The 26,491-nt window shown below is 46.4% G+C and overlaps 1 protein-coding gene across 1 annotated transcript; it reads left to right on the plus strand.

The window, feature by feature from the left end:
* The first annotated feature begins 19,507 nt into the window (after nt 1-19,507).
* On the plus strand, nt 19,508-25,410 carry IL1B (interleukin 1 beta). The gene is made up of 7 exons (XM_045550065.1): nt 19,508-19,696; nt 20,187-20,248; nt 20,802-20,853; nt 21,701-21,902; nt 22,437-22,598; nt 23,820-23,950; nt 24,633-25,410. Exons 2-7 carry the CDS (start codon nt 20,202-20,204, stop codon nt 24,843-24,845), a joined length of 807 nt encoding a protein of 268 aa, XP_045406021.1. The 5' UTR covers nt 19,508-19,696; nt 20,187-20,201; the 3' UTR covers nt 24,846-25,410.
* Nucleotides 25,411-26,491: the final 1,081 nt, after the last annotated feature.

Raw genomic sequence — 26,491 nt, forward strand, 5'->3', positions numbered from 1 at the left:
GCTGCGCTCCACCTCCTGGAGGCTGGAGTAGCTGCATCATTGCTTGGAAATCTTCTGCAGAGAGAGTTTTCCTTCCTTCACTTATTTCCTCACCACTTACATCATATTTTTCATACTCTGGGTTATATTCCAATACCACTGTGTTGGTTCTGTTGCTCAGATTGTTCCAGCTTTGGCCACTGAGAGCTGTCACTTGGCTCCTGCATCGCTTTGACATAACCCTGTCATTGTGGGATGTTGTTGTGTCTCTCTAAGCAGTTCTTTATTTCTGGCACAACAGGGTACACCAGGCTCATCTTGGGCACTCCTTGCCCCAGCCCTGGAATCAGCCACCTCTCCAAGGAGCCCTGGGTCCTTTCACTGGAGAACGTTAGAACCCGAGATCTGGGCACTGGTGTACTCGGCTGCTCCCGGGCTGCAGTAGGTTCTGGGTCCTCTCGGCTCACAGAGCAATAAGATATATGTGTATACACTAACGAACATACATACACATCTATTATAAATATTTCTATTTTTAACTATTTGTATCTTTACTAGCTAAACATGAGTTCTGACTGACATCTCCAACTATGACCTATTACCACGTGAATCCTTCTAGCCTCCTCCCCTTGGTTACCTGTAAATTCCCGCTCCGGCAGTGAACACCTGGCTGCCACCATCCCCACACAACTACACATACGGCAGTAACAGAATTGCCACCCGGTACCTCCTGGGACACAACTTTATCAGTTAGAGCACAGTGTTCTGTGCAGCTCCTTCTACCTTTGGTCTCACAGATGCCACTCCATTCCAAAGTGACCTAGGACCTTCTCCCCACCCCCCTCAGGAAGGGCCTGCATGCATCGCTTAGTGTTGCAGGCTGTGTCCTGAGGTGTTTCTTCCAGGAGAATCACATGGCGAAGCGCACAGGTAAGGATGAACAGCACAGTTAAGGTGTGGGCTCGCCAGAAGAAGTTGTCGGTGCCAATGTTTTAGACCTCAGACTCCATCCTGTGGCAGCCCAAGCCCTGCCCTGCCGCTCAGCTCCTCCTTGCCGGAGGGCACCGGGGACCCTGGCCATGCCCCTCAGTGGCCCTGGGCTCGCCCCTCTGCATGGTGCTTTGGCCTGAGCTGCTCCGTCTAAGGACATACACAATTTTTATTTGTCAATTATACCTGAATAACACTGTGCAGCGAGAATACTGTGAAGCAATAAATTAAAGTCAGGTTTAGAACCAACTTCCTTTCTACCTCACCGCCCCATCCCGGCATGAGGCCACACACTGCCACTACAGTCACTGCCCATCAGTGGGAGGGTGACTGGCCAGTGTTCCCCAGTATCATGCAGGGTTGTTGTGGGAATTAAGAAGATGGGTGATACAGGAATTCTTAGAGTCCCTCGAATACGACTACCCTAATATTCCAAGGTTTCCTGGAGGGCTCACGACTCAAGAATTGGGATAGTTTCTCTGCAAACATACTATACTTCCTTTCTCCATCCTTCTGCCACTACCCTACCTCCACCTGGGATATCCTTTGACCTGCTGAACAGTTACTGGGTCTACCTAGCTCCTCAAGTTCTTCAAGCACAGCTCCTCAAAGAAAGTAGGACTCTAAGCAGCTGTTTGGCCTCCACGTGCCCTCAGCTGAACTACAGGGCTGGGCACGGAAGGCTTCTTGCCTTCGCCGGGGGGGGATGGCAGGACAGGCATCGGAGCAGGAGCTGCAGCCTCTCCCATCACTCTTGCTACCCTGTGGTCCTCAAGCTGGTCCTCAGAACATGACCCAACAATCTGGAGCACTTTTACCAGCAGCTAAGGGAGGCGCCGGAGGCTGCCTGCAGCCGACTGCTGCTTCTGACCTGTCTGGATAGGGCAGAATCGGAAACTCAGCCCCGGTGTGAGTCACCTCAACTTACTGCTCATGTCATGCTTGTACATCAATCTGGAATGACAAAAATGCCATTTCCCCCGCAGGATTTCCCCAGACTGGGAGAGCTTTAAACATTTCCTAAGCACGCTAACCCCAGGGCCTCGTTTCCCCTCCCATACCACAGTCCCCATTGTTGTTTGGAAATGTTGGAACCTTCAGGATTGGGATAACTCAGTGGGTCATTCTGCATCTCACAGCTGTTGGAAGAGAGGAAGCCCCAGAAAAAAAACAAATACTGGAGAGCTCGGCTCAGCAGATCGGAGAAGCCGCTGTGACCTTGGCAGCAGCCCCCTGCGAGCTCACTCCTCAGATCAGGCTGGGGAAGGGCAATGACACCTTGCCAAGCACACGACTTTTAATGTGATCTCTCAAGACTCTGTTTTCCTCCCACTGGTCCAGGACCGTGGGGGCCATGACTACGTGGGGATGACCCAAGCCCTGGTGGCTTGTGGCAAGGTCTTTTACAAAGTAGATCCAAGGGAAAGGGGGTGAGCCGTGCTGACACAGAGGCTCATAGGGCAGCCCTCTCTACTCTGTGCTCCTTCACTAATCCTGCTCTGGCTGAAATTCCTAGAACCACCTCCATCCTCATTTTTAAAAAATTAGTCTGGGTCTTAGAGGATCTGTATGACTGCATGGCCTAGATCCTGTTTAATCCCATTACCTCCCCTTCTTTCATACTGCCTGGTCCTGTCCAGGGCCATGCTGGTCAACCCAGGGCCCTCGGGCATCTCTCTGTCTGCTACATTCAGATCTGCCCTCCAGGGTTTCATGACCCTTGGAAAGGATAGAGTTTGCTGGTTGGTTTGTTTGCTTTTAATTCGGGCTCCAAAGATTCTCCCAGTGGCATCTTACTTGGGGAACAAATTACAATATTTATCAGGTGCTTACCAAGCACTTACTACATCTGAGGCCTTGTACAGAGTATCTTAAGTAGTTGATCACATTTACTCTTAACAATGTATTCCACCAGGCCAAGGTTCTTCTTATCCTCATTTCATGGAGAGACTTGCTCCAGTTGTAGGGTACTATGTTCTAGGTGTATCCATCCAATTACGTTTGCTGTTTTCTTACTAATGTGGGTCTGTGGTCTATCAGTTACTAAGAAATGTACGCATTCAACCACTGTCTGAAGGGCTCTACCTCTAAATCCCAAAGGTATACCAAATTCACATATCTCCCCTCCTTCCCACTCCAAAGCACACAAACCAAGCTGATCACCCCCTGGGTTTCCTGGTGCTGTTGAATAATGCCACTTCAGGGGGTCAGCCTAGAACTCCCAGAATTATCCTCAACTTTGCTTCCTCAACTCCCACCCGCATCCAGCTGGTCACTAAGTCCATTCTGATTTTACCTTGAACATATCTTAACTCTCTCCCTTCCATTCTCAGGGGCTCATCATTTCCCCTCCAGACCACCTGTCTCCCAGCCTTGAGCCAGGACATCTCCAGCCCTTTCTCTACTTCCATGCAGAAAATGAACTTACTAAAATGCAAATTTGATTGTGTTGCTTGGATTTCCCTTGCCTAGTACACCTAGTATACCTAGTATACCCAGTCTGGTCCCTGTCTACTTCCCCAGTCTCAGTTCTCATCACTTTCCTGCAGACACCCGGCCTGAAGCCCTTTTTTCCCAATACTCCCCTTGCCCCCTTTGGTATTACTCTTCCTTTAAGACTCAGTGTAATAGCAGCTGCCCAAAAATGTGTTCCCCAGTGCTCCCAGACTCAACCACCTGGCCCTCCTCTTGTTCCATGCACTCCATCAGAGCATTTTTAACACTCTATTATTAAGTATTTTTATCTGCCTTCCCCCAAAAACCTGTGAGCTCCTTGAGATCAAAGACCATGTCTTACTCAAGTTCATATTTCCAATATTTTTCATAGAGCCTTTGGAACAGGATCAATGCATGCACACCCCTCTTTCTTGAGGTTCACTGGCCCAATCACTCCTATGCCGCAGATCATCCCAAATGTGCCTAGCGTGGCTCCCACTCTAAAGCCCTGACCACACCCTGCCTTCCTCTCCATATCTGAGCTGCCAGTGAGGCCCAGAGCAGATGTCAGTAGTGTCCATCTCTGAATTAGTTTAAATTATCTCTCAGTCATATCCCTTTCAGGTAAATGGCTCAATACTTCTCAACACTATACAACTCAACTTTTTTGAAAAACCCAGACTATTTTGCAACAAAATCAGGTATAGCTTTGAAATAAGTCAAACCACTAAGGGCAACAGCCTACTCTCCCCAAATTATAGATCTATCAGCTTTTCCAACCAATAGTCTATCTAAAACGTGGGAAAGTTTCTTTAAAATGTAAATGGATGTCACTCTCATTTTAATCTATTCACATGAGTCAGGGTCAGTTGGAACAGTCTGATGGACGAGTGATTTCCTGTAGGGACCTGTCTCTAAGGAAACTTTCCTGCTGGGAGGGAGGGAGGGAGTACCCCCACCAAATTGTGGACCCTGCCAGGTACACGAAGGAGAGACCATGTCCTCATGCTTCCCATGACTGTTCTCAGAGAAGGAAGAGAGCAAAGGACAGATGGCTGGAGGAGTCAGCGAGGGGTGAAGAAAGGAGTCCAGACTCAATGGGGGGAGGGGCAGGAGAGTTAAGAGAGAGATTTCCTAAAAAAAACTGGGGCTCCAGCCAGAGCCACCACCACAGCCAGAGCTGCCACCAGCGCCAGGCACACAGCTTGACCCTGAGCCCGGGTTGGCGCAGTCACAGCTGGAGCTGCTACCCAGAGATCCTTTTCAACATGAGTGTTTCCTTCTGATGGTGAGATGGGGTTCTTAGATCTGGCTTCTTGTTCTGCAGCATTCTTGAAGGCTTCCGTCCTCTGCACTAGGATCTTACATTTAATTTGATCTGGTTTGTTTTGATACAGAAGCACAAAAGGGATTTCATTCCAATTCCCAACACGATGACAAAACAAATCTAACTGAAGAATAGTATTGTAGCTCAATGAGCCATTAAGGGGCCATATCTCCCCAGACTCAAGAAAGCACTGGGGCCAGGCAGTATTACACAATATTCCATTTTTTTCTTCTTTATAGGCTCATAGCCATATTCAGACCAGTTTGCAAAAGATGGTTGGATCAAACTGTTTTTGACAAAGTTAGAACTTGTTCACATGGCCAAACTTTAATTGCCCCAATAGGTAATGTAACGAAAACTATGGACCAACGTTTTGGCTAAAGCAGCTTTTATGGCAGTTTGAGTTTTTCTTAAAAAGGCCTCTTTAGCCATTTTTATTCCCTCAGTTTCAAATGAGTGTTCAATGTTCACATTGTTGCTAGAATTGGCTGCTCCAATTAACCTTAAATTAATGATAATATAGACACTGAGCCCTATCTCAATACCAGTAACCCAGCAACCACAGTTCCCAAGCAGGCAGAAAAGAAAATATTTAACAAACTCTAACTCTATAGTGGCAGGTTGACCATTTGAGCTCTGAAATTTTCTTGATGTAATTTGTCCATCAGTTTAAACACGTGCACTAGAACAGAACGTCATATGTGGAGACCAGCTGGAGTCCTAGAAAACCTGGCATCTCTTTAAACTTTCTTATGGACAGTACATTTATATGCCACATATGAATATAGATAAATACTCAATACAAAGAGAAACTTAAGAGGTTTTAAACACAAGCCTGGGAACACCACATCAGACAAAACAAAACTCAAAACAAACAGAATACTTCCAAACAAATTTTTACAAAGGAGAACTGGAGAGAAGTTTTGAAGAATCTTATCTCAAACCAACCAGTACCGCAAATGACCTGTCCTAGGTCCAAACGGCCTAAAAGTCCAAATGGCAGAGACAGAGGATTCCCAGTGTGCATACCCATTTTGAAGAATGTAGTCAAAAGGGCTATACTTTGGGATCAAATTCTTATTTCCCGTAGTCGCACACACACAAACACACACATACACACACACACACACACACACACACACACACACACACACACACACCCCAAATGGACTGTAGTTCCAACAAATTAGCCTAGGGAGTGCCAAACACAAGTAGCCCGATGTCCTAGTCACCCAAATGGTTCAGGCTTCCAACCCAAACAGGAATTCCCCTGAAACTCCCCAAATGGAGAGAGAACATTTTCTGCTGCATAGTGCCCTCAAACAGCACTCACCTGTTGGGGCACAAATGCCAAAATCCAAAGGTCAAAGGTCCATCATTCCCTGATAATCAGGGATGCATTTGGGGCTGGTGACAGCGAAGCAGTGGTAGAAACCAAAACCAACCTCCAGCAGAAACTCAGCCGGGCAGCTGCTGGGGAGGCCTTGAAGTCTCTGCCCATACAGGCCACCAAATTGTTAATGAACCCTCAGTAGAGGTTCACTGTTGCTCACCACACAGAAAGTCAATTACTGAGACAATGAGGATTGCCAAGGAAGAAAGTGTTTATTACAGAGGATGCATCCACCGGGAGGGGAAGGTTTGAACTGCCTCAAATCTGCCCCCGCAATCAACAGGGTCGGAGGTTTTTCTGGAGATGAAATGAATAATAATGAATAATGCATGAGTGGAATGAGCTCTGTTACCTGTTTGGGGCAGAGTGCAGGGCACACAATGCAGTGAGGAATCATGCTGGTACACACATCCCATGATCAAAAAATGGCAGATAGGTTCTCCCAGGGTGGGGATTTTAGTGTTATAATGAGCTAGGGGTTAATGTTGGTCATTCTTCCAGCCTTGTGCACAGGCTCAGTGGGTCCTTGGGCACAATCTCTGGTGGAGTGTCACTTGTCTTGTCTTCTCCGAATAAAAAGATGGGTAGTTCCTAGAACAAACAGAGGCTCCACTGTTTCTGGGAAAAAACTCAAAAGGAAATGAATGCATCAGTGCAACAGAAAATTACAAAGTTCTGGTCAGCAAATCTTACTGACCTGGAAACTGGAATGATAAGAGAACTATACAAAATGTTTTCTTGCTTATGGAGCTGGTTACATTCTATCTATGGAGTCATAGTTTTCAGTAGTCCTGAACAATTCTCAGCCATGCCTTTAAATATTGCCTTTTCCATTCTCTCTGTTCTCCAGTGAGACCAATGTTACTTCTCGTTGTACCCTCTCTATCACTTCACCTCTCTTTTATAATTCCCACTGAGTTTCATAAATTACTTTTGTAAAATTTCCATTTACTTTTTCTATCTATGCTGAATTCTTAATAATTTCTTCAGAACTATCTTCTAGTTCATTAATTCTTTCTTCATCTATTTAACCCATGCACTGAGATATGTATTTCAACAATTATATTTTTTTTAGAATGGTTTTTTTTATTTCAGCATATTATGGGGGTACAAAAGTTTAGATTACGTATATTGCCCTTGCCTCCCCCCACCGAAACAATTATATTTTTTACATATAGGAGATTATTTCATTTTTTTTCAAACCTGCCTGGTTTAATTTTTATTTCTTTAAACATTTCCTACATGATTAACTGTTATCTCAACCCCTCCCCTAAGTGTGCAACCTTAGGCAAGTGACTTCATTTCTCTGCTCCTCTGTTTTCTCCTCTGTAACATAAGGATAATTATTGTACCTCCCTCGTAGACATATAAGGATTAAATGAGTTATTACATGTGTACAAGACAATGTCTTATCAGGAAACAGAAACCAGGCTAGCTATTTCAATAAGAGAGGGAATTATATACAGGGAAGTCTGTTACAAAATTAGAAGAGCTGGAGGAGCAAAAAAAAGAGAAAGAAGGTGTGACTCAGAGATCAGAAATGACAGTAAGCTGCTACTGCACCTGCAGGAGCCAAGGCTCCTCTGAGCCAGCTCCGCTCTGCTTCCACAGAGCCATGCAGCCATTCTAGCAGCTCCTGGTCATCTTCTGGCCACTGTCCCCTCAGGGACCTTGCTCATCTAAGTCTACACTGCCAGGAGCCCAGTTCTTTGTGACTGCCTCTGCTACTACTGCCGATTTTGCCGGTGCTGCCAGAGGTACTGCCAAGAGCAGAACAGCTGTCACCTTCATCCCACCTTTTAATCCGGTGCAAATTAGAAGGTCACAGCATGAGGGTGAGCCTGGAGCTAAGTCAGTACATGGCACAAGGTGTAGAGTGCTTACAACAGAGCCTGGCACGTGGTAAGCACTAGACGCACGTTTGCTACTGTGGCAGTTATACTCCTTATTCAGTAACTCTAACAGTTAAAGTCTCAGAGGATCCGAACTGGTGTCAGTTATATGTGTTGATTTTCATCCATATCACTCATATGTGTTGCTCTTTGTGTTTGAACTTGACTGTGAGCTTGTACATGGTTGATCTTAGTCTATGGGAATTGTAATCTATGGATGAATTGGAGGACTTGCCTCCAGAGAGGATTGTGTCTGCTTTTCCCGGGAATGCCAACAACCTGGAACCCACTTGAACATGCTTGGAAGGTCCCAGATTGAGGCAGGCCCTTGGGGTTCAGCCCCCACCCCTTGCCACTGGCCTATAGTTCAAGGCCCCACCAATTGCAATGCTGACATAAGCACTTTCCCTCGAACAGGAAGACTGCCTTTGGTGTGTGTTTCCCTGCTGCTCACCACCACTCTGGCTTAAGCTCACCCTGGGAGACTCTGGACAGAAAGAGGGAATTTAAGAGATTTCCTTTTCTTCCTGGGAGTCCAGAAATGTATTTCAAAATCTGTCCCATCTAAAATGTATTTGTTTTGAGTCAGGAAGACCCTGCACAGTCTATACTTGGCCATACTACCAAAAGCAGGAATCTGTATTTCATTCAATAGACAATGGGGGAACCACTCATGAATGGGGACCAGGGATGATGTGAACCAATCTAGGTTTGAGAAAGAAAACTGGCAATAAAGCAATCTGATTCTTAATCTAGTTTTCCTTGTCCTTAGGATCGGGAGTGCAAGAATCATAGTCTTCGGAAAGGTGTGGCAATGGCAATCACATATTCAGATTTTCTAGAAAAATACAAATTTTGAGTATTTAACCTCATAGTTCTCACATGCATGATGTATTTGTCAGAACTCTAATCCTAATTCGAGCTTGACCAGATACAATCACTGTAAATACAGTCTTCATTGTAAATAGAATACATTGGCATTCTGGCTTGTTAGTCAATCCCTTGTGACTCAGTTTCATTAATTGGCCCCCAAAGAGTTGAATCTCTGACAGTTCAACAGAAACAAGCAATGCGTGGGCAGACGATGCTGCAGCCAAGCATTTGAACAGCTGTGGCCCCACCAAGGGACAGACACTCCCCAAGCAGCAGCAGGGGTCATTTACAGCAGCCTGGAGACTTGCTGAGGTCTCTCTAAGAATCTTATTCCATGAGTCATGCTCCGTGGGCACACCCCAAATTTCTGTTTGTTTTGGAAAACTCAGTTACTCTCTACAAAGAGTAACTCCCATATATGATAAGAAGAATAATTAAAGCTAAGTGTTCAAAAACAATCAACTTACTACTGATACTATCAGCAGATTTTGTCAACTCATAAAGTCTGTGAGCAGGCAAGTGAAGAAAGGCCACATGTGTTCAAACATAAATATAAAATGATTAAGGAAGAGAAATTGGCAGATGTAACTACATCCAATTGTATCGGTTACATTTCAGATTTCCTGGTTGCACAGATGCACGTGCCTGACGTGACAGGTGACACCGTGAAGGTGAGGGAGAGAGCTTGGAAGGAGGAGGTTGGAGCCCCGGGAGGGCTGGCTGGACTGACCTGGGAGACAAAGGCCAGACCTACTTCAGAGGCGGAGCCCACACTGAGGGATGGGGTGGGTGGTGAGGGAGCGGGGAGGGTTCCAGGACCAGTACTTAGATTTTTACTTGAGCAGCTGGGTAGCTGGAGTGCCATTTAGTGAGAAGTGGGAGGCTGGGGAGGGACAGGTTGGGCAGGAACATCGAGAGATCTGTTTAGGACATGCTAAGCTGAAGGTGCTTATGGGACAACCAGGAGACTGTGCCAGGTGTGCAAAGACATGAGCCTGGCGCACATCCTGAGCCACCTCCTGAACCAACACAGAACTTCCAGGTGGTTCACTCGAGTTCTCTCAAATAGACTCCAAGTGTCATGATATTGAACTTGACCACCAGATTAAAACCCCAGTGCATGGCTTTTAAAGACCATCTACATAGCTTGGCATACCAGGAAGCTGACTAAAATCTGCTCCACTCCGTTTTTCATAGAAAATATTCCCTACATGTCCTAAAGCGGGGTTCTGCACCAATCCCAATCCCCTCCTAAGTGCCAGTATTCCTCCTGCCTGGACCAAAACCCTCATCATTTCCCAGCGTGGATGGGCCTCCATCCTCACTCTGCTCCCCTGACCCCCACTCCCACCCTGCCTGGATCCTCCTCAGCTCCAGACACTGTTTTGTTCCTGGAAGGAGAGAGAAACAGAGGAAGACTGCGGGTGGCCGGGGCGGGGATCCAGAACCCTTGCTGGCTTATGGCTGGGCATCTGGGTGGACAGTGGTGTCCCTGGGAAGCCACACCCCTTGCACCCTGGTCCCCACCTTTCTACTTGGCAGATTGCCCGCTGCTTTCTTTCCTGCTCTGCTGTGGCTGCCGGGGCTAACTGGCCCACTCACCCTCCCCAGCACGTCTTCCCAGTCTGGCTCAGATGCCACCTCATCCTTGGAAAAGGAAAAAACAAAACCTATTAAGAACACACTTCATTCCAGGATCACAGCTTGCCTCTTCTAACTATCCCAGCAACCATGGCAGGCAGGTGTTATCACACCATTTCACAGGTGAGCAAACAGGCTCAACGAGTGCAAGAGGACACAGCTAGTTAGTGACAAAGCTGAAATTCAAGCCCAGGTCTGTTGTCACCAGTGTCTGTACCCTTGACCACTACATCATTTTCCTTCCAAATCCAGCAGCCCTCCATCCTGACCACACGTTGGGGTCACCTACTGCCCAGACCATGCCTCGGACTAGTCACAGAGAACCTCCTGGGGTGGGACCCTCCAGAGTAGCTCTGCAGGTGACTCCAGTGGTGACCCAGAACTGAGAACCACAACTCTACTCTCTCTCCTCCTCCATCTCTTCAAAGGTATGTCCTGCTCCCTCTGAACTCCCACACCACTTTGTGTCTACCTTCAATCATTTTATCATGCCTTCATTGAGTCAGTCAGCCAGCAGTTCCTCACTATCCCCTCGAGAGTGCCAGTTACTATGCAGGGCTCTGGGATCAAGGTGAGACAAGACTGATGCTTCCTGCCCTCATGGAGCTTGCTCTGCAGCCGAGGAGGCAGTCAATTAAATGTAGCAAGTGAGAAATGTACACAAATGTGAAAAGCAAAACTTTAAAACTTTAAGAACAAAATCTAGAAGAGTATCTTGGGGACTTTGGGGTAGGCAGGGACTGCTCACCCACAACACCAAAGGCATAAACCATAAATGAAAAACTGATCAATTTGAACTCATTTAAATGATAAACTTTTTTAACATTTGAGAGGCACCATTAAAAAGTGATAAGGTAAGCCACAAACTTTACAATATTTACAACCTGTACATTGCACAGAGGATTGGTGTTCAGGATGTAGAAAGAGCTCTTACAGATAAATTTTAAAAATAAAAATGATCCAGCAGAAAAAAGTACATGCATTTCATAAGAGTAAATACAAATGACTAGTAAATGTTTGAAAAGATGTCAAACCTCATTAAAAATTACAGAAATGGAAATTAAGCCACAATAAGATACCATTTTACACCAAATAGAGTGTCTGGCTACACCAAGTGTTACCAAGAATCTAGCATGACAGGGCTGCAGAGATACTGCTGCTGGGTGTGTAAGTCACTACTGTAGACAGTCACAATAAAATGTAATAAGTATACAACAGGTGGAGCAGAAAGTGACATAGGACCATAAAGCAGGTGGGGCAAGAAAAGGTCCATAAAAACTGAGATCTAAGGGCTTGTTTACAGTTACCCAGCTGAAGGGAGGGAAGGGCGTTCCAGACAGAGGGAGGATGAGCATGGTCTGTTCAAGGCCAATGAGAGGAGCACAAGGGCCAGGTCAGGAGGCCTAAAATTGTGTCAAAGAGCTTAGATGCTAAGAGCCATGGGAGACTAATGGGGGTTTTAAGCGGTGACATATCATTCAGTCATTCATTTATTAATTCATTCATTGCAAAACATCACTGGCACCTGCCATGGGCCAGGCCCCAAATACGTTCTGGCTCTACATGATTGCATCTATTTTGGAAATATTACCCTGGATGTGGAATAAAAAGAATAAGTTGGAGGGTCACACAACTAGAAGTAGAGGGACCACTGAGGAGGTGAGCTGGGAGTTGTTGTCTGGACTATGGCAATAACAGAGGCAGAGGACATAAGTGCACAAATAAATGCACAGGGACATGTGGAAGGCAAAGGAACCAGATGTGATGACTGATCAGATATGAAGTAAGAGTGGTGGGTGAGAAGAAAGCCTCAAGGGGACAGTCCCAGGTAACTGGATGGATGGTAAGCCGAGCATGGGCCAGGAATCAGAGGAGGGTGGGGTGTAGGCGATATGTGCAGTATGGAATCCTTAAGCGGTGGTCAGAAGACTATATAGGAGACTGGGAAGGGAGTAGCCGAAGGAAGACCATGTGGTGTTGCAGAAGCTGGGAAAGGAGGAGGTTGTAGTTTAAGTAGGAGAGAAAATGATCAATGGTGTGAAATGCTGCAGGGAAAGCTATCTGAAAATGCTAAGGATGAATTATTCATTGACTGTGGGATAGGAATGACTTTCATGAGGGAAGCTTTGAATAAATGATGGGGAAGCAAACTTGTTGAGGGCTGAGGAGTGGGAGGAGAAACTAGTGAAGGCACGACAGAGAGAGAGAGAGAGAAACAAAACAGTGGGTGGGGAGAAAGTATTGCCTCATTATCTTGTTTTGTTTTAAATAAGCAAGACTTGAGTGGGTCTGGTAAGAAGAAGCCAGTAGAGAGTAGAAAATTAAAGAGTTGAGTCTTGCTGTCCACATTTTAAACATGAAGACATCAGGCCAGGAAGTTGAGTAACTTCTAGGGGCACAGCTGGGAGGGCAGAGCTACATCCAATCCCCTCTTTGGTTTTTCCAACTTCCCCACTGAGTGCCCCTGGAGTCCACCAGCCCATTTGTCTAGTGCATACCGTAGGCAAGACGGCCCAGGAGGAGTGGCTGTGGGCAATTTTGTCACTGCCCTCTAGGAACTTACACACTGAGGAGGAGGGCCAGATGTACTCCCAGCCAGTCACATTCAAAGTAACCCCTACTAACTAGGGAGGCCCATTACCTGGGGGAGGCCACGTTGAAAGGTTCTTTTCTAGGTATTGAGGTGATGGGTCTGTTTGACTCCGTCTGTTTGCAATCTTTCTTTCTGACTAGAACTTTTAAAAAGTAAAAAGAAACTTCTCTGCTCTAGCACAAAATGAACCTGAAGTGAATCCTATTGTACCCTTGATACTTCAAAATAGTGTCTCCTATAAAATCAACCTTTGGAAGGAGGAAGTCAAGGAACTTGCCAGATTTCACAAAGGCTGGCTAATTTCTTGCAATTCAGTTGTCTACACAATAACATTGTTAAAGAAAAACTTATCCAATGATACTTGTTAACGCACAGTAAGGAAGACTCTATTCAAGACCGCCGACACACATATAGGCACCGCTGAAATGTCTTCTTGTAGTGCTGGGAGAGAGTTTGGGCTCAACTCCGAATACAGCATAGGCAAGTGGGAACTTAGAGCCAAGGAGCAGGGTGGGGGTCAGTGGCTGGAAAATTACTAAAAGGAAATGTCAGTGGTAAGGGGGGATTCTGGCTAAACTAAGCTAACAGGATCCTTTCCAAAGACAGGCCAGGGTGGTCAGACATCACCTGGGAGATAGTGGAAGATAAGAAGAAAGCCCATTAACTATCAAGGGTGATCAGGTATCGAGCACAGAGGGTTCTTGCTAAAATGACTTAGCAGGGTTCTTGCCGAAAGAGGATTTTATAAGGCAGTGCACAGGTGGACTTAGGAGATGGTTCAGGAGCCTGACGAAAATTTGGTCAAGCAGAGAATCTTTGTCAACATTAGAGCTAAATGATCTGACAAACAATAGGTGCTAAGCCAGCAAGGGTGATATGAGTTCAGAGACAATGTTAAGGGTTCCTTCCCTGCTTCCCCACCCACTGCCCTCTCCACTCAGTGTAGTCTAATCCCCTTGTAAAGAGACAGTCAGGCGGGGTCCCAAATCCGAGCGACAGGACTGACTAAGCAACTTCCGCTGAAGAGTGACCCAGGGTTGCTGTTGAGATTTCAGGGCCCAGGGTTTCCCCAAGAGCACAGTGCAGCGCCATGCCCTCTCTCCACCCCAGCACCCAGCGTGGGCAGGAAGAACGCGAGCTAGAAGTCAGGCATCTGCACTGGGGTCTCAGCCCTACCTGATCTGCCGGCAAGCCTCGTCCCTCAGCTAGAACCTGACCTTGGGAGCTCTGTCAGAGAGATGAGCTGGAGGTCTCAGGTGCCTTTAAGCCCCTGTGGAGTAGGACTCTCCTGGGGAAGATCATTCTCTTGACTGAGCAAGCAATTTCGGAAGGAAGTCCCACACAGAAGTGAGAGAAGGCAGGGAAACTTGCCCGGTCAGCTAGAGCAGAACAATCTACCAGGCAGGACCCAGGGATGTGATCCTGCCACCCAAAAGCCCTGACCTAAATGACCATAAAATACTTTCCAGGGCTCACATTCTTTGGAGAATAGGGAGTAAAATCTAACACAGGAGCGAGCAAGAACTAGCAAGTGAGGACTTGCAAGGAGGTGGCTCATTTGATCAGTCTCCACTCAACGATTTTAATCACCCAGACTAGCCTGGGGACACATGAGCAAGTCACAGGGCTTGCTCTGATTGAGCACACATCATCAGTTAACTTTGACAGATTCTTTCTGTAACTATCACACCAAACACCTCTCCTTGTCATACCTATTTGGCCCTGTGTGATAGCCTCATAGATTCTTCATAAGATGTTGGTAGATTTTCCAACCCTCAAGCATCAGGGAGGAAAAGGAACCCCAAATCAGAGGTTGGCAAATTCTGGACTAACTATCCATGGCATTAAAGTTTTGCCTTTACACAGTTTAACACCTTTACACAATCAAACGTCATTATTTTACAGTGCTCAGTAATTAGGGGAAATCAACCATCTAGAGTCTGGGTCCTGAACTTGGCCAACGAATGCACTCATCAAATCTTGAGCAGCCTTGCTGAGAACTTCCTCTTACAGAAGATAGAAAACTCAGTTCCAGAAAACAAAGAGGAAGCGATTGAAGAAGTGAAATTCACAAAGTCCTAGAAGGAAATGCCAAATCACCTTTGATTATGTCATAACCAGGGAATAGAGTATAGACACCACAGACATTTCAGGAGAGAATATTTTGTCAACAGATTTTAGGAGAGAAGTATTTTTTAGCATCATAAGCACACAATTCCAAGGATAGAAACACTAATGGGATTTCTTTTGACAGTGCTAGAACAAAGTCTTAAAGAAGAAGAACAGGACAAAAGAAATGCGGCAACAGAGCTTCCAGTTGCAGGTGAAAGTGAACAGGCATAAGGAAGGAACTCAGAGAAGGGAAGAGAGAGAACCAAAAGCCCTGATTTGGAAAGTCCCAGTGCTACCCTGAGAGAAGGAGAAAGAAGCAGACTCACAAGTATGTCATGCCAGGAGGAGAAAGGAGGGAGGGCAAGGGAGCCGAGTGTACCCTAATCCTAAAAGGACAGTGTGGAAACACGTTAGGGCAGAGTTGCTGGGATATGTGAATCTGCCAAGCCAATGTAGTTTAGAATATAATCAGATCATGGAGAAAGGGGTCCACAGATGGGCACTGTGTGGGCAGGAGGAGACAGGGGCAATAGATTTTTTGTAGCAATTAAATGTGAGAAAGAAAGATCTGGTTTGGGTTCAACTAACCCATGTTTGAGTTGTGCTTCCAGCATTTACTATTTGTGTGGTCTTAGGTAAGTTACTTCTCCTGGCCTCAGTTTCCTCATAGGTGAAGTGGGTCAATACTATCTACCTTAAAGATTATTGTGATGACTAAATAAGATAATGAGAAAAAAGTACCTGGCACTTACTAAGTGCTCAATAAAGAAAAGCTTTATAAAAAAGTATTGTTTTTACATTTGTGTGTAAGAAAAATGTTATAATACAATGTTATAAGACAGGGGCCTGCAACCTATGACCTGCAGGACAAATCCATCCCAGCCCATTCATTTACATCTGGTCTATAACTGTGTTTCTGAAACAACACAGAGTTGAGTAGTTGCACCTGAAACATTTACTATCTGGCCCTTCATAGAGAATGTTTCCAGAACCCTGGGATAAGTGGTACCAGAGCCTTCTCTGTTCATAGTTCACTCCCTTATACCCATTACATGTGAGAAAAGACATAGAATAGGAAAGCCATGCTGTCTATCTTACCCACCCAGGGACTTTTTCTGATGGATCCAAAGAAAGGACAAGGTTTTATTGGCCTCTCAGAGGTAGAATAATAACTCAGCCGGTAGGGAAAAGCCATTGGAGACTATATACCTAACCAGACCCAGCCACCTGCTCATGTATCTAAGCCCTCTTTGTTCTAGACCAGGGAGGAGAATGGAATGTCCCTGGATTCTGCCTGTTCCCTCTCTCAGTACCTGGACCCAAGACAGGAAACAGGCCGATTGGAGCTGATGCCATAAGACAAAGGGCAGAGGTCTCAAAACTGAAAGTCCTATTATCCAAATAATCCCAGGAGCAGAAAGAAAAGGAGAGAAATATCCACAGAGGCAGGTGTGGGTACATAGGACATTGTTTATACTTTCAGATACCAAAGAGACCCACGAAAATGATGGAAGAAAAATGACAGACTGTTAAGTACAATGTTAGGAAGTCGATGCCAAGACTGAGAAGGGGCTTGGGGAAAATGGTGGGGACAGTCATTGCTTAGTTCTCCTCTGTGCAAGAGGATGACCAAGGAAGGAATAGTCCACTGCAGAGAGCAGACATCGCTACATGTACACATAATAATATAAGAACTGACCCATGATTATTTTGCTTGTCTTCTTGTTCAAAATGGTTGAAGACCGTTGGGGTGAGGTCAACCTTGTAACAGGCTAGGAAGCCCAAGATCAGAGACAATATGGTACCAGGGCACGTGCTGCTTTGAGTAAATGCCAATCTCCTGTCTTGGAGGAATGGGCTGCCAGGTAGAGAGGAACTTGCAGCTAAGAAGGGCTTGAGTGACTCAACAGCTGAAGAATTCCCCAACAGCTGGAGCTTCCCATGGCATAGTGGCATTGCCACCTTCCCCCTTCTGTCCATTTCCTTGGAGCTACATCACCATCTACATCATCATCACTCTTCTGCTCCCACCCTTAATGCAACTATTTCTGTAGTGAGATATTTTACGCTCATTGGGGAAGGAAGTGCTGTGGCCTGAGCAGTCCCCTTAGGAAGGCAGGGTTTCATGCAGACCTTGCACAACTTGCCTGCTTGACACAAGAGGTTTCACTTCCTGAGATGGACAGGGTGGTGGCAGGTTTTGGGTCCAGGCTACAGGGCCAGGATGAGACGTAGCAGAACTATAGAGACTGTTGCATCAAGGGGCATTACCTCATGGTTCCAAAAGTTCCTTGGAGCAGAAAGAATCAGGGGCTCATGCAACCTGGATACTAGCATCACTTCAACCACACTGTGATATTGCGCGAGTCACTTCACCCCTCCTGGTCTTGGTTTCTCTGTCTGTTATTCACATTCAAATAGCTATCCGTGTCTTCATCTCTATGGTCCCACTGGATCCAAGCAGACAATTGTGAGGGCTCCTTTCAGCGGGCAGATTCTGAGGTACTGGTATTGGAAGATGGAGAAGTGGAAATAGCTCTAGGTTGCCGATCTATATCCCAAGCCCCAGAGGAGAATGGATTAACTCAGAGCTGACACTCATGTCCCTTGCATAGCTCTCTTTCTGTCACTGGTTTTGATCCCCCTTTGTGCAGCTTGTAATCCGCTGAGCAGACCGAGGGCATCTCCGTGATCCCTGTCAGGGGAGCCCACAGAGTCACCAGACCACCAGGCCTTGCTGGCTGCAGCATAGACTCTGCGGAAGGTGGCAGTTCCTACAGTGGGGCTTGGGGCCCAGTAGTTAATTTTCAAAGTGGATCCTATGGCGGCAAAACAGAGGAGTCCCCTAGGCCATCCAGATGGGGCCTCTCCAGGACCAGACACCAAATTTTGTAAAGGCTCAGAGTTGGGAACTGATTGTTGCTTACCAAACTCACAAGAAACTAATGCATTGAACAGCCTGTGGAAAATGTAACTTACTAAAGATGGAATTTTTGTGTCTGCCTTCCTGGTATCAAGGTACTGGTTGCCAAAGTAAGAATCAAAAGGCTGCTTGGTGAGCAAGCCCACCAAGCTGCCCCTGCCCTGCAGCAGAGCCCACTTCCCTCATGCCGGACCCCTCACTCTCAAACACTCTCCCAGGGGGTCCCTCCCCTGGAGCATGCAGAACAAGCACAGTACCTGGCACGTAGCAGGCACATGCTTATTTGAATGAAAATGCTGCCAAATTCCCACTCACCCATCCAGGCAGCAAACCCTACTGCCTGAATTTACATGCCAGACACTGTGCTAGACTTGGCTCAAAAAAAGAGTTCGCAGCCTCCTGGGGGAACCAGAAAACTGAGCAAGATTTCAATTCAGTGCTATAACAAATGCTCTAATGTAGATGTGCCACAGGGGCTAGGGAAGTGTTCCTAGACTCTATGTACCATTTATAACCTGCTCGCTCCTTCATTCTACAAATGGAGGGCTCCCCTGGGGTGGTACCCAGAGCAGGCACTCTGCTAGCCTCTGGGTTAAACAGAATCTGATAACTCTTGGTGTCACCAGAAGATATAGTCTTAGCTGGATATTCTTACAGAAACAATATTCGACTTTTCAGAGTTTACTGAAACATTATTTTAGGCAAACAGTATCTCCTCTGCATTTCAAAAAGGGATGGTGATCATGAACGCTTGACTTATTCACCACCTTTTCAAAGTATGACTTAATTCAGGCTGTTTCACTGGTCACCTAGCATTGAGATGGTTTCACCGTGAGATTAGTGAGGGCAACAGCTCTGGTCTCATTGGCTTGCATGAGCTTGTCTCCAGGGTTCCCCCAGCTCTGTTAGGAGCCTGCACACCTGTATGTCACCTGCCCCATCCAAGGGAGGTCAAGTGTTTCCCCGGAGGCTCCTGTAGTCAACGGACAGCTCCTAAGGTAGGAAACAGGACCCTCGCTCCAGACAGGGAGGGCCATTGTCACTTCATTATACCCATTTATTCAGGTAGGAAGGTTCCCAAACTTAAGTACAAGGAGATGAGTGAAGGAATATGTTTGTGTGTGTAGATCTATGCATCCTCCACTTTGTCCCAGATGGCCTAAATTTACGCATTCTTCTAACCCAGGAAAATCCAGCATTTTAATATTGACATCAACTGCACAATGGTTATCAGAAAAACAATGCATATTTGCATGATGACACATTTGCAAAATGTGTCATAGTTTGCTACTCCTGCCCTTCCACGAACTAGAGAATTATTTATCAGCCCCCTTCCCTAAAAGTTCCTACCAATCCTCTTTTTTTTTTGACTTGATTGTGAAATCAGTTCTTCAAAGGGGAAATTTCTCAGCTCTCCACTTCTGCTTTTGAAGGCCATAAAACAGCGAGGATCAAACTGGCAAGTAGCAAACCTCTTCGAGGCACAAGGCACGACAGGCCACTCTGGGATTCTCTCCTGCCAGTCTTCTTTGCTGAAGTATGACTTTAACTAGCTCTTCCTTACAATGAGGTCCTAAGGAAGTCTCTCTCTCTCTATTTGCCTCTCTCTCTCTCCCCCTCTTTCTCTCTCCCCCCCTCTCTCTCTTCAACTCTCCCTTCCTCTCTGCCTGGGGGCTGGACTTTTTGCAAAAATGCTAAGTGTAGTAATGCTATGACTTTTTAAATATTCTGGGAGTTAATGCTACTAATCTAGCAGCTCACATCTGAGAGATCAGTGTCAAGCTCTCTGCTCCAGGTCTCCTAGCAAATATGCTTCTGGTTTGGGGTTGGTTTAGCAAATGCTTTTCTCTAGCAATCTCTCTTTCATGCATTCATGCATTCATTCAGAGATCATTTCTTTGCATGCCTGCCAGGTACTACATGCTATGGGATGTAGAGAAGTAACTTTCATGGGGACTCACATGTAGAGAGGTAACTTTCATGGGGACTGGCACTGCAAGGGATCACTCATTTTCTCCCCTTTACAGGTGTCTGAAGCAGCCATGGCAGCAGTACCTGAACCCGCCAGCGAAATGATGGCTTACTACAGGTCAGTGGGGGGACTATGACTCGCAACACGGGCAGGGATCCTCTCTCAAGAGTGGAGTGTTATCTGTGCTTGCAGACCAGATCTGTCCCCCAAACTGCCTCTTTGAAAGGCAAACAGGCTTCCAAATAGACCTGGTTTAAAGACCGATTTCCCACTACAAGTCCAGCCTTGGGACCCAGAGGCCATCTGGATGCTGTTGCTGCAGGGACATCCTGCAGATGGCAAATGGGAAGAAAAGATTCCAAGTGGACAATACCTGGAACCCCTTGGCAAAGTTTGGCTTGCAGGAGAGGGAGAGCTCAGGTTTTAGCAGACTCCGCTGGGCTGAAGGATAGGTCTCAGGATCCAACAGGGAGCACCTGGGGTGTCTACCTGCCAAACACAAAGTCTGCCTCCATGTACCACCTGGAACTTGCCAAAGTCTTCAGGCAGATTTGAGTGACATGCTATTTGTAGCTTTCTATTAAGAAAATGCTGAAGACTTGCATGCAGGGAAGGAAAAATAACGCTGTTTAGGAGACATAGTTGAGCCATGTCTCTGTTTTTATTACAGTGGCAATGAGGATGACCTGTTCTTTGAAGCTGATGGCCCCAAACAGATGAAGGTAAGACGATGGGCATAGCTCCCAACCCATGGAGGGGCTCTGACATAGGAAAAGCGCAAAGAAAAGAGTTCTGGGCCACTTTGTCTCTATGATATTTTGTGACGGAATGGCTTTCACCTCTTCCAGCGAGACAGATATGGGCTGCATCACCTGCTGACTCGGCCTCCATATCGCCATAGCCACTCACTAGCCCTGGTGATGGTGGCCATGCTTGGGGGGCGGGGCAGGGGGGTGGTGAAAACATTTGCTGTTTCACACTAGGAGGTCAGCCAAATCTTCAATACGAGTTTGATTCTCCTTTTAGCGGATGGGTTCAGCCTAAGCGACTCACTTGAGTTAAACTCTAAAACCAGAGAAGATGACCTTGAGAATTAATATATGTCTACCCCCTTGAGGATAGGATAGCCGTTTGTTCCCTGGGGTGTAGCTTATGACAAGAAGACATAGATGATGTAAACAAAAAGATGGATTGAGATTTGAAAGAACGCTTGCTGTTTGACCTCAAATTATTACAGTATTAGTGACACAAAAAGACATAAAGCATAAGATAATGTAAGTGTATGGTGTACGTGGGGCATGTATAAAAAAGATAAACAAGATAGAAATGGGATTTATTCTAAAAGAATAGAATATAAGGTGTCAGAAAAGCCACATTCTGGCTTGGGGTCTGCCTCTAACTTGCCATGCACCTTTGGGAAAGCCACTTAACCTCTCTGGGCTGCTGAGAGACAAGGATTATCGTGGGAAGCTGGGTTATCTCGGAGGCCCCTTCCTCCTCTCTGATGCCAAAGCGGGAACTTGCTGGCCGGACCACCTCACCACACTCACCCCCTTGCCTTCTCCACAGTGCTCCTTCCAAGACCTGGACCTCTGCCTTTCGGATGGCGGCATCCAGCTACACATCTCCCGCCAGCACTACAACAAGAGCTTCAGGCAGGTCGTGTCGGTCATCGTGGCTGTGGAGAAGCTGAGGAACAAGCCAGTTCTCTGCCCCAAGGCCTTCCAGGAGGGCGACCTGAGCACTTTCTTTCCCTTCATCTTTGAAGAAGGTACTTAGCGACAGCTGAGCAGGCAGCAGTTCTCTGCTTACATCCTTCTCGCGGGCCAGCAGGCCACGGTCAGCTAAACTCCCCCAGAGCTGAAGCGCTTTAAAGGTAGAAGGCCCAGCAGTGAGAAGAAAACAAAGAAGCTTAGAAACCAAAGCCATCATCTCTTTAGTTGCAACTAGTCTTAAAAGAAGACCTCGATAACCATTGACATTTGCAACTTCCTCGCCATGCTCAGGGTGCTTTCACTTACATTGTCCCCTGCAAGACTCCCAACATCCCTGTTGGGCTGGTGATATTGCTACTTGACATGAGTCACTCTGCTGCTAGTCCACAGTGAGCCAAAGCTTGAACCCATGTCTTACGGTGCCAGAGGCAGCGTTCTTACCCGCCCCACTCCCAATTTCCTCCCCGCCGATGTTGTAACCCGGCTCTGACTGCACATGCTCAGATGTCCTCCAAGAAACCAACACGTCACATCACTAGGCCTCCCCTTCTGATTTTATGCCTAAACTGTATATGTGCTGCACGTTTCAGAGCCCATCATCTTCGACTCGTGGGACGACGGCTTTGTGTGTGATGCGCCCGTACGATCACTGAACTGCACACTCCAGGACACACAACAAAAATGCCTGGTGATGTCTGGCCCCTATCAGCTGAAGGCCCTCCACCTCCAGGGACAGGATCTGAACCAACAAGGTAACTGGAAACATCTTGTTTTCCCTTCCTGGCCTCCTGGCAGATGGCTAATTCTCCGTGTTTTGAGCAAAGTAGAACGTTAAGGCAAATGATCAACTTGAGAGAAAAGAAACATATAAAAAAATATATACACTTTTGTTTTGGTCCTAACAATGACACCAGTTAGATTGTGTGGGTACGTGCTTTTTTTAGCAAGAGGTGTGAGTCCGAGAAATTAGACGGCTCAGGCAGTGCCAGGACCACATCCAGCTGAGTCACTAAGGCATAGTGCAATGTCAACGCTTCCAGGACATGCAGCCATTTGATGGGCATGCCCTAACTGCCTGTGGGTTCTTTCTGAGATGGAAACTGCAGTGGTGAAGTGATAATGTGTCCATCCCTGGACCCAGTCCTGCCCGCTTTCCCCAACATCCTTCCCCCCCAATTCCAGATGGTGCCTTATGGGGAAATTTTACTGACCAGGAGGAGCTTGTATCTTTCTGCTATAACTGGCAGATGTTTCCAGTGTGGTGAACTCATCGTTAGCTGTGGGGATCTGCCTGGCACCGGGCCACTGTGGCTGAAGCCCGCGTGCAGGGGTGTGGGCGGGCAAGGGAGCAGCAACACCAGAGGGCAGCATCACTGGGGAAAGCTTCCTGCTCTCAGCCAGGCCAAGAGAATCCTGTTTCTTTAGAACTGGGAGATGACAGTGGCCCCAGGGCCTCCAATTGAGACTGCTGCTCTGACTAAGGAAGATCAAAACTGAGTGTCTCTCTTTGGAGCCACTTTCCCAGCCAAGCCTCTCCTCTCCCAGCTTTTCCCACCGGCTGCTCCATGTTCCTAAAGCAGCTCTGGTGCCTGCTTTCTTGCAGAAGCTCAGCTCACCTCTTTCCTCACTTTACACATTGATCCAATTGTTCTGCTCACGCAGATGGGCACACTGCCAGGCACTGACAAGGTGGCTTCCTTTAGCGTTTAAAACCTAGGCCCTCCTTTATTCCTCATGGCCACTGCTATGAGGACCTGAGAAACCCTTGGACCTTTTCTGGGGAAACCCTGAATCAACAGATTGACCCTACTATTGTCTGCGAGGAGCCAGGTTATCCGTCTGTCAGGCCAAAGGAACCTCTGTGGGTTCCCACAGAGGATGCTAAATTGTACGAGTGCTGCCCACGGGGTCCAGGGGTTGGGCTGGCTCTGCACTGCCGTGTCCCTAACCACAAGACCTCCCTCCTTTTTTAGTGGTGTTCTCCATGAGTTTTGTGCAAGGAGAAGAAAATAATGACAAAATACCTGTGGCCTTGGGCCTGAAGGACAAGAATCTGTACCTGTCCTGTGTGATGAAGGATGGCCGGCCCACCCTGCAGCTGGAGGTGAGTGTCAGGGACTGAAGCTCTTCACAGCCTCCAGCTATCACTTCTCCCTACCCCGGAAAATCTGGGAGCATGTCTACTTAACAATGTTACATCAGTGTAAATGCATTTAACGTAAGTTTTAAATGTATGCAACCTTCACTCCCAGTGTAGAAAGCTAAATCATTTTGTTGATGTTATTATGTCCGGCCCTTGTTACCACCTATGCATGGTTAGAGTTGCTCTCATTTGATAGATGACACTTTGAGGAACTAATCAATTGAAGAGACTTATCGTCAATGCCACTACACTCCCCAAATGGCCCCCTCCCACCACCGCCAACTCCAGCTTTCCCAGCAAAAGTTGCATTTCCAAGTTAATGTCATTCTAGCCAGGGCCACAAGGAAAAATACAGCAGAAGCCCCTGGAAACTAGGTACTCCAAGAAGTTCTAGACTCATTTTAACGTTTTAAAGAATTCTCACCCACATTATGCTGCGAGCATTTGGAACTAAGTTTCAGAAAAGAAGAAGGGCTCTTTCAGTAACCACACAGAAAGGCAGGTCCCGAAGATAACCCAGGAGTCTGGCTCCTGATCCTGTAGCCTGCTCAGCCACTTCCTCTCCTGCCAACCCAGAGAACGTCTTCACGGCAGTGTCTTCATCCCTTTGCTCACAAAAAGTCTTATTTCTCTTTTGCTGCAGAGTGTGGACTCCAAAAGTTACCCAAAGAGGAAGATGGAAAAGCGATTTGTCTTCAACAAGATAGAAATCAAAAACAAGCTGGAATTTGAGTCTGCCCAGTTCCCCAACTGGTACATCAGCACCTCTCAAGCGCAAAACATGCCCATCTTCCTGGGAAACACCAAAGGCGGCCAGGATATAACTGACTTCACCGTGCACTTCTTGTCTTCCTAAAGGGAGCTGAGCCAGAGAGTCTGCGTGTGCTGAATGCAGGCTGACAGGCAGGGACGGGGAGGGTTTTGGGTGGGCTGCAGGCTGGGCTTTGCTGTTGTCCACACCAATGCCCAGCTGCCTTCCCTGCAGTAGGGATAAGGAGATCTCCTGCCCACCTGCCAGGAGGATCAGCTCTCACCTCCCAGGGCCAATCCTCACCTCTCCAGCCCACTCAACGCCAGCCTGACAGAAACCATGGCACATATGACTCAAAGACACCCTCTGTCCTTAGTACCTTGCTTCTGATGAGCAACCACTTAACTATTTATTTATTTATTTGTTTGTTTGATTGGTCTGTTTAATTTAATTTAAGAGGGCCAAGAAGTAGCAGTGTCTGTGAAAGAGCCCAGTTTTTAATATCTATGGAGTCAATTTAATTTGGACTGGTGTGCTACTTTTAAATGTAGTCCTTTTGCTAAGACTGAAAATATATAAGCTCACATTATTTAAATGGGAATATTTATAAATGAGGAAGTGTGCTCACACTGTTTCAATGGTTCTGAAATAAAGTTCACAGAAAAACAAATTTGTCTACGCTGATGATTGACTCGTCTTGGATTTAATATCAAAAGATAAAGATAAATGGGGTTGTGAGTGTTCTCTTTGGGAGGCCAAAGCCTACTCCGCATTGCTGAGTGCTGCAAAATACCAAGAAACATCTCTAACCACCAAAGACAAGCCCTGACCCACCCCCTTTATTTCTGATTTTCAACAAAAGGATATTCAGTGCACATCTGGAAAACAGCACCAGCAGAAGCATTATGTGGAGCAAGGTGGTGGCAATAGCCACCAGTGGTTTCTCTCCATTTATTTAACACACATCTATTGAGCAAATGCTCTGAACTCAGGGATGGAGTACAGAGATAGGAAAGGTAAGAAGTTTCAGGTTAGATAGGAGAGAAAGATACATGCAAGCAAAAATAAGGCAACAAGACAAGAGTAAAATAAATACCAAAGGAGTGGCCAGGAGGGAGGGAGGAGATCTGCTGAGAAGGACGGAGGGACAAGGAGAGTGACATATGAGTCAGGCCTAAAGGGATGAGCAGAAGCTCTCCAGATAGACAAGAAAAGAAAGGGCACTCCAGATAGAGGGACCAGCATGAACAAAAGCATAGGGGTGTAAGAATGAATGATGCAGAAAATGAACTTTCAGGATTGCTGAAGTCACCAGAAGCAAAGTCAAAACACAAAATAGACCAGGGCAAAAATATTTACTCATATCCCAGATAAAGGGATCATTTGTTCAACATAGAAAGAACTCCCTCAAAACATTAGAAAAAACAAGAACAAAAATCCAGCAAGCCAATGAAACTATCATGAGAGCAAACAGACAACCTACCGAATGGGAGAAAATATTCACATGTTACACATCTGATAAAGGGCTGATAACTAGGATCTATATTGAACTCAGGAAAAGCAGCAAGAAAAAATTAAACAGCCCTATCAAAAAGTGGGCAAAGTACATCAACAGAAATTTCTCAAAAGAAGATAGACTAATGTCTAACAAACATATGAAAAAATGCTCAACATCTCTAATCATCAGAGAAATGCAAATCAAAACCACAATGAGATATCACTTATCCCCCATGAGAATGGCCTTATCAAAA

Source organism: Lemur catta, chromosome 4 (assembly GCF_020740605.2).
Source record: "Lemur catta isolate mLemCat1 chromosome 4, mLemCat1.pri, whole genome shotgun sequence".
In the NCBI taxonomy this organism is placed as follows: Eukaryota; Metazoa; Chordata; class Mammalia; order Primates; family Lemuridae; genus Lemur; species Lemur catta.

What these genes read in the sequence shown, in the direction of transcription:
- IL1B (XM_045550065.1), top strand. Translation starts at nt 20,202, where the DNA reads ATGGCAGCAGTACCTGAACCCGCCAGCGAAATGATGGCTTACTACAG. An exon ending in GAAATGATGGCTTACTACAG is followed by an intron (nt 20,249 to 20,801) that starts GTCAGTGGGGGG and finishes TTTTTATTACAG; the next exon opens with TGGCAATGAGGATGACCTGT. An exon ending in ATGGCCCCAAACAGATGAAG is followed by an intron (nt 20,854 to 21,700) that starts GTAAGACGATGG and finishes CCTTCTCCACAG; the next exon opens with TGCTCCTTCCAAGACCTGGA.